The sequence below is a fragment of the Danio rerio genome, chromosome 18 (genome assembly GCF_052040795.2).
Source record: "Danio rerio strain M-AB ecotype USA chromosome 18, GRCz13ab, whole genome shotgun sequence".
NCBI classification, from domain to species: domain Eukaryota; kingdom Metazoa; phylum Chordata; class Actinopteri; order Cypriniformes; family Danionidae; genus Danio; species Danio rerio.
This window is the reverse complement of record NC_141038.1, coordinates 51,786,995-51,801,198: the sequence shown is the minus strand read 5'-3', so window position 1 is coordinate 51,801,198 and position 14,204 is coordinate 51,786,995. Positions and strand designations below refer to the sequence as shown.

At 36.2% G+C, this 14,204-nt stretch overlaps 1 protein-coding gene across 8 annotated transcripts in view; it reads right to left on the bottom strand.

Moving 5' to 3' along the window:
* The window catches only part of fli1 (Fli-1 proto-oncogene, ETS transcription factor), a 67,598-nt gene extending 54,239 nt beyond the window's left edge, over positions 1–13,359 (bottom strand). For 2 of the 8 annotated variants that reach the window (XR_015514154.1, XM_087291569.1), the window contains exons 1-2: positions 13,258–13,359; positions 10,437–10,551 (exon numbers count right to left, since the gene is read on the bottom strand). Coding sequence is in view for 5 of the 8 variants with exons in the window: in XM_087291569.1 (XP_087147695.1) it covers positions 10,437–10,508 (72 nt within the window). In the remaining 3 variants the exon portion in view is untranslated. 8 annotated transcript variants of the gene reach the window in all.
* Between the last annotated feature and the right edge of the window lie 845 nt (positions 13,360–14,204).

Genomic DNA, 14,204 nt, shown 5'->3' with positions numbered 1-14,204 from the left:
CAGTTTAGCTCCAACTCTAATCAAACAATCCTGAACAAGCTAATCAAGGTCTTACTAGGTATACTTGAACATCCAGGCAGGTGTGTTGAGGCAAGTTGGAGCTAAACCCTGCAGGGACACCGGCCCTCCAGGACTGAGATTGGTGACCCCTGTTCTACACTCTCAGAAATAAAGGTACAGGGCTGTCTCTGGGGCAGTACCTTTTCTAAAGGTATTTAATTGTACCCGAAGAGTCCATATTAGTACCTCAAAGGTACATTTTAGGTGCATTTGGGTACTGATATGTACCTTTGAGGTACCACACTCTCAGAAAAAATGGTACAATGTTTAATCAAAGAAGCTACAAACACTTGTCACTGGGGCAGTACCTTTGTATGGGGCAAAATTGTACCTTAAGACAAAGAAACACATTTGTACCATTGCAGTTTTACCTTTAAGGATATCATACCATGGGAAACCAAATGTACCTGATTTTTAAAACCTACAGATACAAAATCGTACCTTCACTAAAGGTACAAATCTGATCCATAAAGGTAGCACCACAGTGACAAGACACTTTGTACAATAACAGTGTCAAAAATGCTCACTAAACATTTATTTAAAATGCCTTTAATGTTTAGTTTACAATACCTATGGTATATGTTTTACCAGTTGTTTTGTAATATTGCATTATGAAATTTAATAATTACTGTTTCTTTCTTTTAGAAATTATACATACAATCACTTTTCCTTTCTAGTCATATTTATTTTCATAGGTGTTGTAATAAATAAAACGTTGATCAACACTATTGCACCATTTATATGGGAACAATTGTGTACCTTCATTTCAGTTGTACCATAAAAGGTATTGAATAGTATCATAAGAGGTCTTTTCTGCACCATATTGACCTTATTCTAAAATGCGTACAGTAAGTGCGCCTGTTTTCGTGATTGTCTTAGGACTTCCGATTCAGTCGCCTATGGGAGAAATGACTAGGAATAATAAACGGCAGAAAACGGTCAAACTACCTGCTCTACAAACAAATGTTTGCATGACTACACAGACCAAGTAGAATAATATAATAAGAAAATATCAAATTGCAACATCGAGCAGCGAAATGAGCAGTTTTTAACGTCAAAAAATGAATGGAAGTGAATGAGACCGGAAGTCTCAAGCCAAAAAGATTCAAATGGCAGCGCCCACTCGTCGGCGGAGAATACGGTGAATAAGATACAATCTTTACAAAGGGACAAAACTGTTCCTCAACTAACATTATTTGTACCACTGTGTACCTTTTCTTCTGAGAGTGCACTAAAGACTTTAGGTAAAGTCAAATACTGTATGCAACTTTTGAAAAGTGACAGCCAAGTGACAGCCCTTGTACCTTTATTTCTGAGAGTGTATAGATAGGAACTCCTCTCCTTTTGATGAGCGTTATTTCTTTTGGCTAGTGCAGTTTAATTCACAGACTTTCTATCAAGTATGTTGTATGTTTTTTGGTCACATCCATAACTCATGTTTATTTTCCTCATTTAAAATATAGAAAATGTTTACAGATTGATATTTTTCTGATCCCATAACTCTGTAGTAGTTAGTTGTTTTGGAGAACATAAACAGTTGCCTTAATTTAATGCTGACGTATACGTTCTATGTGAATTTATGTTTTGAGCTTTTACTGTAAATGTCACATTCATAATGCCGGAATTGCTCTCCTATTAAAAATATGACTTTAAAATATAGATTTGTGAGGGGTGTACTTATATATGCTGAGCAATGTATAGTTGAAGTCAGAATTATTAGACCCCCTTTGAATTTTTTTCTTCGTTTTGAAATATTTCCTAAATTATGTTTAACAGAGCAAGGACATTGTCACAGTATGTCTGATAATATTTTTTCTTCTGGAGAAAGTCTTATTTGTTTTATTTCGGCTAGAATAAAAGCAGTTTTTAATTTTTTTTAAAGAATTTTAAGGACAAAATTATTAGCCCCTTTAAGCTAATTTTTGTTTCGATAGTCTACAGAACAAACCATCATTATACAATGACTTGCCTAATTACCCTAACCTGCCTAGTTCACCTAATTAACCTAGTTAAGCCTTTAAATGTGACTTTAAGCTGTATAGAAGTGTCTTGAAAAATATCAAGTTAAATATTATTTACTGCCATCATGACAAATATAAAATAAACCAGTTATTAGAAATGAGCTATTAAAAGTATTATTTTTATAAAGAAAAATCTTCTTTCCGTTAAACAGAAATTGGGGAAAAATAAACAGGGGGGCGAATAATTCTGACTTCAACATTATATATTTCTTAACTATATAAATAATGCCAATTAAAGACACTATTGTGTGTGCACAGCTTGTGATATCGATGCTCAACACGATATATTGTGCAGCCCTACTTTAAAATATTAAAAATGTTCATAAAAGTCCCTTTTTCACGCTTTTCAAGGTTAAAAGTTGTTGGAAGAAAGCTCAAGATCCAATAATGCAATTTAAAAGCAGAAATAAGATCAAAATAAAATAAAAACATGAATCACAAGATATGAAAAGCTGCTAATTTGTGGCTATTTTTTACAGTAAGTGCAGATTCTTGGTACATTGAGGTCGAAATGCTCACAAAGCTGCTATTTTCAACATGGCTATAAATTGGCCGTGTCTGCAAGGCTCGCTTAAACCATCCAGAACCGCAGGATTACGCTGGAATAGAGATTTTACGCTGAGGTGTGTCAAGAGCTCATCTTTGTACTGCTGAATATGCTGCATGATGAATAATGCATGTATGCTACCGTGCTTTTAACTTAACAGGGGGACAAAAAACTGTTTTCATAAGCCAACTTGATCGTGATTGGCTGTCCCGCAGAAGATGCGTCATGAGGTCGGGATGTACAGAGACCCATTAAAAGCGCTGTGCTATTTTATACAGAGGGCATTCCTGTCTTTTGTTTCAGGAGGAAAAGGAAACCTGACAGGAAACCAGATTGTGTGGAACAGGAAATACCCATAGATTGAGACACCCTTCTCATTGTCGACTAAAGTGTACAGTTAAAAGTCAATCATGTGAGGTATCTGTGTCAAATTGTGAAGGAAAAAACATGCAGGTTACTATTATAATCTGTGGATGCATATGTTTACTACACTGAAAAACCCATAAAGTTATGGAAACTCAAACCGTTTGAGGAAACCGACTGCAACAAACCATTTAAGTTCAAAAACTAATCCTAATGAGTACTGTGAACTTAATCTATTTGATTAAACGATGCAATTTGAGCACATGTTGAACCCAATAAGTGAAGTGAACTCAAACCAACTGAGTACTGTAAAACCCAAAAAGTTAAGGCAACTCAAACTGCTTGAGGGAACCGACTGCTACAAACCATTTGAGCTAAACTAATCTATGTGAGTACCATGAACTTACTCCAGTTAAGTTGAAGTAATGAGGTATTTAATGAACTCACTACCTTCAACACTGAGTTTAAAACTCTTTTCGAATGAGTAGAATTAACATTCAGTAAATTTTGAGTTAATTACACTCATTTCATTTGATAAAGTTGACTGTTGGGTTTTAGTGTATGTTTATGGGTCAAAGATGAGATCTCCTGGTTTGGTGTCCTTACTGTCAATAAATGAATTGTATAGAAGGAAGGCATGTTAACTTAAAGTAAAGAGTCTACTTGTCCATTTTTAAATGTTTTTGTGACAATATATCAAAATATGGTTGATAGTATAATTTACCGTCTTCATCAAGATCATATATATATTTATATGAACATGAAAAATAATATGATCATACATTTTTATATCAGTTAAATTAAAGGAAAGGTATACTTGTTTCAAATTTCAAAATTTGTGAAAATAAAATATCAATTTATTGGTGTTAATGTAATATTCCATGTACACTGAACTTAGATAGAAACTTGACATTTAATATTTTATAATACTAGATTTTATACTATTTTATTTATTAAAAACTTCCTGCTGACAAATAGCTTAAAAAATAGTGGCGATGACAAAACTCTAAATATTTCAAATGACATTAAATTAATATGTTGTGGCCAAATTAAGCGCTTTTAATGTAATCAAACAATTATTATTCTAATTATGAATCAATCAATGTTTAATTGTTATGTATTAATCAATGTGTTTACTTGCTATTGTTACACTAAATTACATTTTAAAGGATTTTTTTTTGTAAATCATATTTAAATTGAGTTTATTTATGATTATGATTGATTTATTTACATTAAAAAACTGACATTCTATAATAGCTACAATTAGGTAAATTTTACATTGGCATCTTAAAATAATAATGATAATAATAATAATAATAATAATAATAATAATAATAATAATAATAATAATAATCATTATAAATAAGCACTGCAAAAAAATCCTGGTTGCATATTTTTTAAAGCTGAATCAAATTAACTTTATGAGTTCATTGAACATATATTATGTTAAACTGACTTAAAACAGCTTGCGTAACTTAAAAAAAATTAAGTTAGAACATGAATTACTTGGTTTAATAAGTTACAATGACCTAAAAACATCTGCTGTCAGGACTAATTGATATTCCATTTTTAAGTTTGAACAAACAAAAAAATAAAAGAAAACATTTTTTTAGGTTAATAAACTATTTTATCTAGCAATGACAACACAGATTATATAAAAACAAACAGAATATTCCAATTCCTAATGTTATATATTTCACAACAGTTATCTTTTGCCCTTTATGCGCCAAAAAATACCATTTTCTGTCCTCAGTCACCCCATTGCTATCGAAAAAAGCCAATTTAACATGATAAAATCTAACACAAGCATGATGTGTACGGCCCCAAACATATACCACACCCAAAACCACTTATATGACCGCAAAAAAAAAGGAGTGTTTGCATTTGTAGCCCTCCCCTCCAGACAGGAGCCAACAATTAATCAGAGATCATTACACCTTAAATATGACGCTCACCAATATTTAATTCAAATAGCTACTGGTGTCTTTTCAGACATGGATTTAATAATTATGCACATGTTAAAATAGCTATTTGGAGATTGAAAATGTGAGGACCACACATAGCTAATTATTCTAAGCAGACCGCGTTTTTTTTTTTCTTAAGCAGCCTAATTTGCGATATCACAGCCCAATTAAGATTAGCTTATAGCAATTATTTTGAGTTATCAGAATGCGGCAAAGACTGTGGAGTGATATTTTATTGTGGGTGGGCTCCGCTTTTGAACTATATGAATGGTTGGAAAACCTCGGCACGGTGCCACTCCAAGTGCGCAGCCACATCTCCAGCCTAAAGCTTTATGATTTATACAAACCACTGCACTGCATTCACACACACATACACACACACACGCGCGCGCCACGATATGCTGAAAACCCAAAGCAAGCAGTCTCGTCGACTAGAAGACATTCGCTGTTTTCATCTTAAAAACAAAGCGGATTTTCCCTCAACTCTTTGCTCCATCACAACAGCGAGTCTAGCCCGTTAGTTTTACGAGCGTGCGTCTGAACGCGCGTATCCTCCGCTATAGCTTTCAACTTTCAACAAAGTTTCGACGAAAAGGAAAAGGAAACTTGAGAAAGAGAGAGGGAGAAGAGGAAAAGAGCAGCTCGGAGCGGCTGAGACAGCCCGAAATACAGGCGTCTACGCTCTCGAACTCCGTCCATCTCCGAAAGATCCCTCTCCTCCACTCTTACCTTAATAGTTCCGTCCATTTTGCGCAATTTTCAGTGGAGCCCGACAATATTCCAAACATGACACGCGTCTGAATTAATTCCAGCCCCCGATATGTGGCGGAGAGACAGAGACAGTTTCGCCGGATGGTTTTTTTTCCTCTAAATTTGGGAAGTGAAGTCACTGCGCTTGAGAAGGAAGCCGTGTATGCGTGTATGTGTGTGTGTGTATGTGTGTGTGTCACTGGCCCTGCCTTCATTACGGCACCCAAAGCAGGATATTTGTCCAGCGAAGATAAGACACCAAAACAATGGTGTTTCTTTCCTTTGTGCATGTTTTTGCCTGGAAATATTTACAGAATGCCTGCCAACTCTTTACATTTGTTGCGCTTTTTTTCCGACATTAAACAAGGCGGGTTTGTAGAAACATTGCATTGATGCATCAAAGCTGTGCTAGAAATAATCATTAATACAACGTCTGAAATAACAGATTATGCTGATTAATATAGGCTAACCATAGTTTAAGGCTAAAATAAAATATATACTTTTTCAACGATCGAATACAAATATGTCTAATGCACTCGGTCTAATAATAATCTCATAATATGATGAATATTGTTCCGTTATATCCAATAACTTTGATTTGATCTACCTATGGTGAAGTGAAGAATGTGACGAGTCTGCCCGAGCTTCTTCTAAAATGGGCTTCCATGAATAAAAAGCAAAGCCCGCTGCGTCGAGTCTGTCTGCTCCACACGTGTGCGCGCCTCTGAATGCACATGAACGCAGCGAGCCTGGTGCTGTATGGACCATATAGAGAGGCTGATACCTCTTGTGTGCTGTGCTGTTCAACATTTCTTTAAATCAGTAGCATATGACCTCACATTTTTCATGGACAATAATAGGAATATTGTGCGTGTTAGACTACATTTACTGCGCATTAAATGTCTCATTTCGTTAAAAAAAGAAAAATAGATATATTTCCGACTTGTAGTGTTTAGTGTCGAAACATATTTTGCATGCATTAAATGCCTGCTATTTTTATATAGCATATACAGCGTGCATGTGATTCCATCTCTAAATCCAAAATCTCCACCCCCTCTTTTTCAGTTACCGAGCACGCTCTAGACGCTCAGCCAACCCAGACCCCCGGATCCAGAGACCCCCTGACCGAGAGGTCCATGCCTAGGGGAGCGAGACTGAGTCTGCGCCGGCTGGCTGTTTGCGACATGGGGGTCTGGATGGTGGAGAGGCCCCCTCGAGAGCCCCACATCTGGATCCTGCTAGGGGTCAAGGCTTCTCCTGCCTGAGGCCTGCACAGTAATTAACGGAGACACCTTGTTTAACCATTTCGACTCAGGGCCTCTTTCTCTCGTGCACAAAACAACCCGACTTTTCTTTCATTCAAATAAACGACATTGGCATACATTTATCATTTCAGTGTTCTGCGTTAATGGGGAATATACAAGACCCCAAGTGGGGAAAAGTGATGCAACATAAAATGTACAATTTGTCACATGGCTGATTTGGTTTTGGGTCATCATATCGGATTTCTTGTTCTGCGACATTTGTAGGCTATTCACGTTTAATTCAGTGGAAGGGTGGACATCATTTTTTTCACATAGCGTGGGACTTGATAGCTGAAACATATGTTTCCCTAGAGGGGCCGCTTAGACTCCACCATTCTTTTAATTAAAACACCATTATCTCTGAGCGCATGACGAGACGGAGATCTGGCGGAGAAGGGTCACTAATGACAGTATAATTATGTTTTATGGTCTCCATTTCGATTATTATAAATGAGACGTCTCTTCGCTTGAAGCAGAACTATACATCAGATAAATTGTGAACACAATTGATTCATTCAAATTTGCGAACTGTATTAGTAGTTGTGGCTTAAATAAAAGATTGCGTCCAGTTAGATCGGATATCCACGTAGGAAGCCAACAGTCTTATCTCGCTGTCAACATCATCCGCTTATCTAAACCACGGCTGCTTCCAGATACAGTCTGTTTTCAACTCTCAAGATGTAATGATAACATGTCCAAAATAAATGCATGTTTTATTTACGGAGCAAACGTCTTGGTGAAGTGCATCATTAAACCTAGAAAAATCAGCGTCTTCTCCCGCGTGGCACTTGCCCAGGTCATTATGAGTCCAGCGGTAACAAACATTTTGGAAGGCCAATAAACAGATGCATGTTGGTTTATGTAGTGAGCCACAGAACATCTGGCTCGACGCTGGAGCTTGACAGCCAGGCATTTCTCCCAACCACGACCTGTGGGAAGCCAGTGGCCCAACGCTACTGGAAAAACCCTGAAGTGCTGGAGCAAGACTAACCCAAAGTGAGACCAGAGGCTTCCTCAACTTGAAAAGAAAGAAATAAGAAAAAAAACGGGTGTGGGAACAACGTGGTGAACGGACCTTCGATGTTATTACATAACTAGTATCATGTTATTACATAACTAGTACATTTGGCTACAAGTAGATCTATCTATCTATCTATCTATCTATCTATCTATCTATCTATCTATCTATCTATCTATCTATCTATCTATCTATCTATAGGCCTATTTTACAACATTTAATTGCTGTGTAAATAGCATATCTTTTAAATTTACATGTTATAAAAATCTCCACCAAACTGACCTTGGAGATTATTTAATCTATCTATCTATCTATCTATCTATCTATCTATCTATCTATCTATCTATCTATCTATCTATCTATATATCTATCTATCTATCTATCTATCATCTATCTATCTATCTATATTACAACATTTTAGATAATAAAACGCTCTACATTTTTATTTATTGCTGTGTAAATAGCATACCTTTGCAATTTATATATATTTTAGGCCTTAGATCTATCTATCTATCTATCTATCTATCTATCTATCTATCTATCTATCTATCTATCTATCTATCTATCTATCTATCTATCTATAGGCCTATTTTACAACATTTAATTGCTGTGTAAATAGCATATCTTTTAAATTTACATGTTATAAAAATCTCCACAAAACTGACTTTGGAGATTATTTAATCTATCTATCTATCTATCTATCTATCTATCTATCTATCTATCTATCTATCTATCTATCTATCTATCTATCTATCTATCTATCTATCTATCTATCCATCTATGATTAATTGATAGATATTCGACATAAATTACCCGCTATAGGCTGTCCTGACTGCTGATAGACATCCAGCTTCTCAGGTTGCTCCAGATCGTCACCAGCCCCAAATTTCCTCCGAGAATGACACGAAAAATAGAGACTGCAGCACACAACACCAAACTGTCTGGCCTCCTGCTCGGGGCCATAATTAATTTGAGATTTATTTTTATTGGAAAGCCCCAGTCTCGCCCGGCCTTAACCAAACAAAAACCTTAACCCATGGCTTCGCCTGAATGAAGCTGAATATTTCTCTGAAACTGGACTTTCTTAGGGCGTGCTGAGGTAAATCCCTTTCCCGCTCAAATTCTGCCCGCCAGCAACTACACTCAAATATGGCCGTTTATCTGCAGCGCGCGAATTAAAATGGGGGGAGGGGGGGATATTCGTGGAAGCATTTCTGGAACTTATTTGCTAAATATTTACAAAATATGACCAAAACAAACACTTAGATTTGGCTGTGGAGTTATTTGTCTGAAGAAACACCTGACATGTAGGCTATAAAACTAAGTATAAACACGAAAATAACAACAACAATAATAATAATAATAGTAATAATCCTACCAGAAACGTTTTCTTTTGTCCAGTTTTTTTTTTGTTTAGCTCAACTCCTACCATGCAGTGCACTATTTATTATTCAGTCTGCATGTGGGGAGAAAGCTGGATTTCAAAGAGAAGGTTTTCCCTCAACATTCCTGCGCTGCTAATGTCTCGAAACAAATCGAGGACTGTTCGTGGGACTGTGAAACGCAGCCCCTCTGTGGAGGAACACAAACTATAGCGTCTGCATGAAAAGCTCCCTTATGCAGGGGGCAATAAGTCTCCATAACATAACAACTCGGCTCTGGAAAGTATGCTGATTGTAAAGATATAATGAATGACTTTAGCAGGCACAATACTTCATTTTCATGGCTCTGTCTGTACGCAGTGCACTAAGCCTTTTGATACATTAAAGTTATTACTGTGGCACTCTGCCATAAATAACCATCCAAATATGCCAACCTTATTTCAGCGTCTAAAAGCAAGAACATTGATAATACAGCATAGCTTTCATAAGAGTACAGGTTAGCAATTCAGTAGCTAAATGTAGTGTCAATACAAAGTATTAAGTGTCATTATTATATTGCAGACATTTGCAAGTGTTCACTATGAAAAAACAATCCCCAGAGGTCCCTAAAAATATATTTTCCTATATGGAAATTTCCATATGCATGGTTGGTAGTACTTTTTGTTCGTGCAAAAACAGATGTCTGCCATTTGCAATGTTTACATTCTTTAAGAGCATACTGAGAGAGGAAAAACGCAGCATGTCAAATATAATAATGTAGAATAAGTAACATTAGTGAAGGTCAAAATGGCTTGCATCTTTGTTCAATGGATTAGACAGTACACACTACCCCAGATGTTCTGCGAACCAATTAGCTAAGAAGTCAAACTAAAGGCCCCTCATGTCGTATCATCCATGTTAATTCAAATATGACGAGATGTGAATCCGGAAAACCGCGTTTATACAAGCCATTTACATCAGTGATCAATGTAGCTTGTAAGAGGAAAAGGGCAATTTAGGAATTACAGTCTGTTTCCTCTGACATTACCTGCTCGTGGTGACGATGGTGTCTTACCTTGACGTAAGACGAAGTGTCGGGGACGGTCTGAAACATTGTCATTGGACAGAGAGTCCGGAAATGTATGATGTTCACTTCACGGCCCCTTGAAAAAACACAAATCTACAGGTCAATTTAGAGGAAACTAAAGTTTGCCCAGTGCAAAAAATAAAATAAAATAAAGGGTTAGGTTAGGTTATATAATAACAATAGCCTATTATTATTATTATTATTATTATTATTATTATTATTATTATTATTATGCTACAACTACAAATAATAGCAACGATGATGATGATAATTTTAATAATATTAACAACAACAAAACAACTACTATGTATAATACGTATTAATATTTATAATAATAGTTATAGTTATTTATAATAATAATAATAATAATAATAATAATAATAATAATAATAATAATAATAATAAAATAAACAAAGAACATTTGTCCCCCAATTCTGAATTAATTCCGATTGCCGGCGTAAGTCAATTGTCTTGCGTTTAAACAATTAACTTGACTCCATTGTTCATTTGGTAAATTTAGTACATTACAAGGAGCAAATTATCCAATCCGTTATGATCATGCATTAATCTCTCACACATTTATACAGAAACGAATTCCCCATCCCTGAAATCCCCTTCCTTTTTGCCACGCCATGCTTCCTCTAAAAAAATGTATTTGCATCTGAGACTCTAAGAAATGTATTTATACCCTGCAGTGTTATTTTCGTTTCATCAATAAGAAAAGACATGCATACACTGTATTTCTGCTCAAATCATTTAAAAACATAAAGCTGTTATTGTGAATTATAAGAACACCTTGCTTTTCACCCCGTTAAAACCACATCCAGCCATCTAAATGGAGGGGTCAGATCTGGTTCATGAGCTTATATGAGAGGAGGACTTCTACACAGAGCTGCATTTATTCGTTTAAGAATTGTAGCCTATACCTTTCATCCCCCCAGAGAATCAAAATGTGCTTATTTTTTAAATTAACAACACAGGCCTCCATTTCATGAAGCATTACGGTTGCAGAAAAGGCGGCATTAGCAGTAAATGTAAATAACACAATAATATTTAATAATTTAAGTATAAAATATAAAAGTTACTCATTGTTCTTTCGTTTTCAAGTGTGTTTACTTAAAGGCTCAATAAGAAATTTGTGAAATATATAGGCCCAGCCCCCTTCTGGTTCTGCAGCAGCCAACATATTGAAACACTTTTCGTTTTAATAAGTGTAGCTTACAAAGTCTCGGGTGAAAGGGCACCTCGGGGACGGTGTCTTTTGCCTTTCCTTCGGCTTGCAATTACAGAGCAGACTGGCACTAGAATTATTTAACATTCCACAGCAGTTCAGAAACACGGATGGCCATATCAAAACACGGCAATAACGTAAACACATCAAATCTTTATTAGTGAATTGCGCGCAATCTGATAACTGGAACGCTATTAAAGTTTATTCAGGCTCACAATTAAATGGCCATTTATCATGAATAGCAGGCTGATGGAATGGAAGAATGGCGAGTACAATGTTGATGTAGACTAAACAGTTTTTTGTTTATTTGAGTGGTGGAGATTTTAAAGCAGAAAAAACAAGACGGCCTTCGTTTTAGCAAATTTTTACACAGTAACATCCTGGTTTCCTTAAGTTTTTAAGCTGAATCAAAATAACCGAGTCAATTGAACTCATATCATGTTAAACTGACTGAAAACAGCTTGCGTAACTTAAAAAAATTAAGTTAGAAAATGATTAACTTAGTTTAATAAGTTATAATGACCTAAAACAAAAGCAGTCAATAATATTTACTCATATATTTTTACAGGGCAGGAATTACCACTAATGAATTAATTGCTATCATTGTAAATAATGTAGAGTTCCACAAAATGTATTAATGCTGTTCCAACACAAATTGATTAGGTTAATGTAACAAAGTCAAGTGTATTGAACATTAAAAAATTAAGTTGTAACAAAAAATCTTAAAATCTTGTGTTTTTAACTAATTTTAAATATGTTTAAACAAGCAGCAAAAATCATTTGAGTGTATAAAGTATAACTGTTTCAACTACTAGCTTATTACAACACATTATGGCATTAATATTGGAGGCAGCGAGATATTCTTAATAAATAATTAAATTCAAATTGATTCAAAATGTTTGTTTTCGTACATGTCGATTGATTAATTTATTTTCCATTTAAGGATTACACACAATAAAACGACATGCCATGATCGAATAATCTAATAAACGAAAATGCTTCTCGTGCTAATTATGGAAACTCAAATGCATTCGTCGCTTGTCCGTCATGAGGTGTAGCCATTTTCTATACCTGAACACACACTGACCGTAATGAATAAATCAGGAGTCTTATAACTCGCTCGATTTATATTCGCAGCGTCAGACCCCGGGCTCCTGCGGGCGAGAGCTGGGCTCGCCTCATAAACTTTCCCAAATGCATCCAATTTCTAAACGGTAAAAGAGCATAGAATTCCGCATCTGTGGCCAATTAAGTGACTGGAGGCTCAACAGGACTGTTAAGTAAGTGCATCGTCTCTCCTCCGAAGAGGACCGAGAGCGTATTATATTACATTTTGAAGCGCCTTACCTAGCGAGTGCGCGTTATCCATCAAACGACCTCTTTCTACACTGTCAACACATTGCAATCGAGTAAAGGACGCGACACCTAGCACAATGAGCTCAAAGCATGCAAAACAGTTCCACGTGCATGCAACAAACGTGTTTGCAATGCACACAAACTACATCAATAAGTCTGATTAAAAATGCAACAACCACAAAAACGCATGCTCACCTGTCTCGTCTCTGTCAGCCTTTAATTTCGAGCTTTCTTCCAGTCTTTAAATAATTAATCCCGACTATGAGAAAGTGATTGTGATGGATAAGTTTGAGTTATGTTAAGGAGGCGTGTGAGGAGGAGAGGAGGGATGTTTGAATGGGGAAAGTGTAGAGTTTGCCCTCGACCGCTGACCAATGAGAACGCGCGAGCTCACCATGTAGTGCATCCACTGAACCGTGAAATAAGGCAAATCTGAAACGAGCGCGAGACCATAAAAGACATGCAGAGATGGGGGGAAAGCGTGGAGCTTGCTGGAGGACATCCGAATATAGTTTGCAAATAGGCTACTTTTTCTAAAAAAAAAACGAACTGGCGATTTTATTAGGAGCTCTGTCTATTGATGGATCGATTTGTGTATTTGTTTTTATTTTTAAACGCTTCCCAGAGACACCCTATGGCGAGGATGAGCGCGCACAGTTGGGATCGTGTCACATATCCACGCGTCACCCGTAGCGTCTCTTTCCTGTTGGGTTTGACCCTGTTCACTTCACTAACTCAATTTCCTCCACCCGAAAGCTCCTTCAAAGTAACAGCGGCAGGTTTACAGTGCGGAAAACTGCTGATCCGTGACGTGTGAAGAAGATCAGCAAGGAGGAACTATGATGATCGTTGATCTGACCTGAAGGCGGGTGTCAGATTAAAGGGACAGTTCACACCAAAATACAAGTTTATTCACACTCATGTGGGATCAAATCTTTGAGTTTCCTTAAAAAAACAAACAAAACAAAAAAAAACACACACACTCAAAAGAAGATATTTTGTAGAATGTTGGAATCTGGTAACTAATGGCATTCATAGTAATTAAAGGGACAGTTCACCCCAAAATAAAATTTCAAACCTTTGAGTTTACCTTTTTCTGCTGATCATTGATCTGAACTAAAGGCGGCTTTCAGATTAAAGGG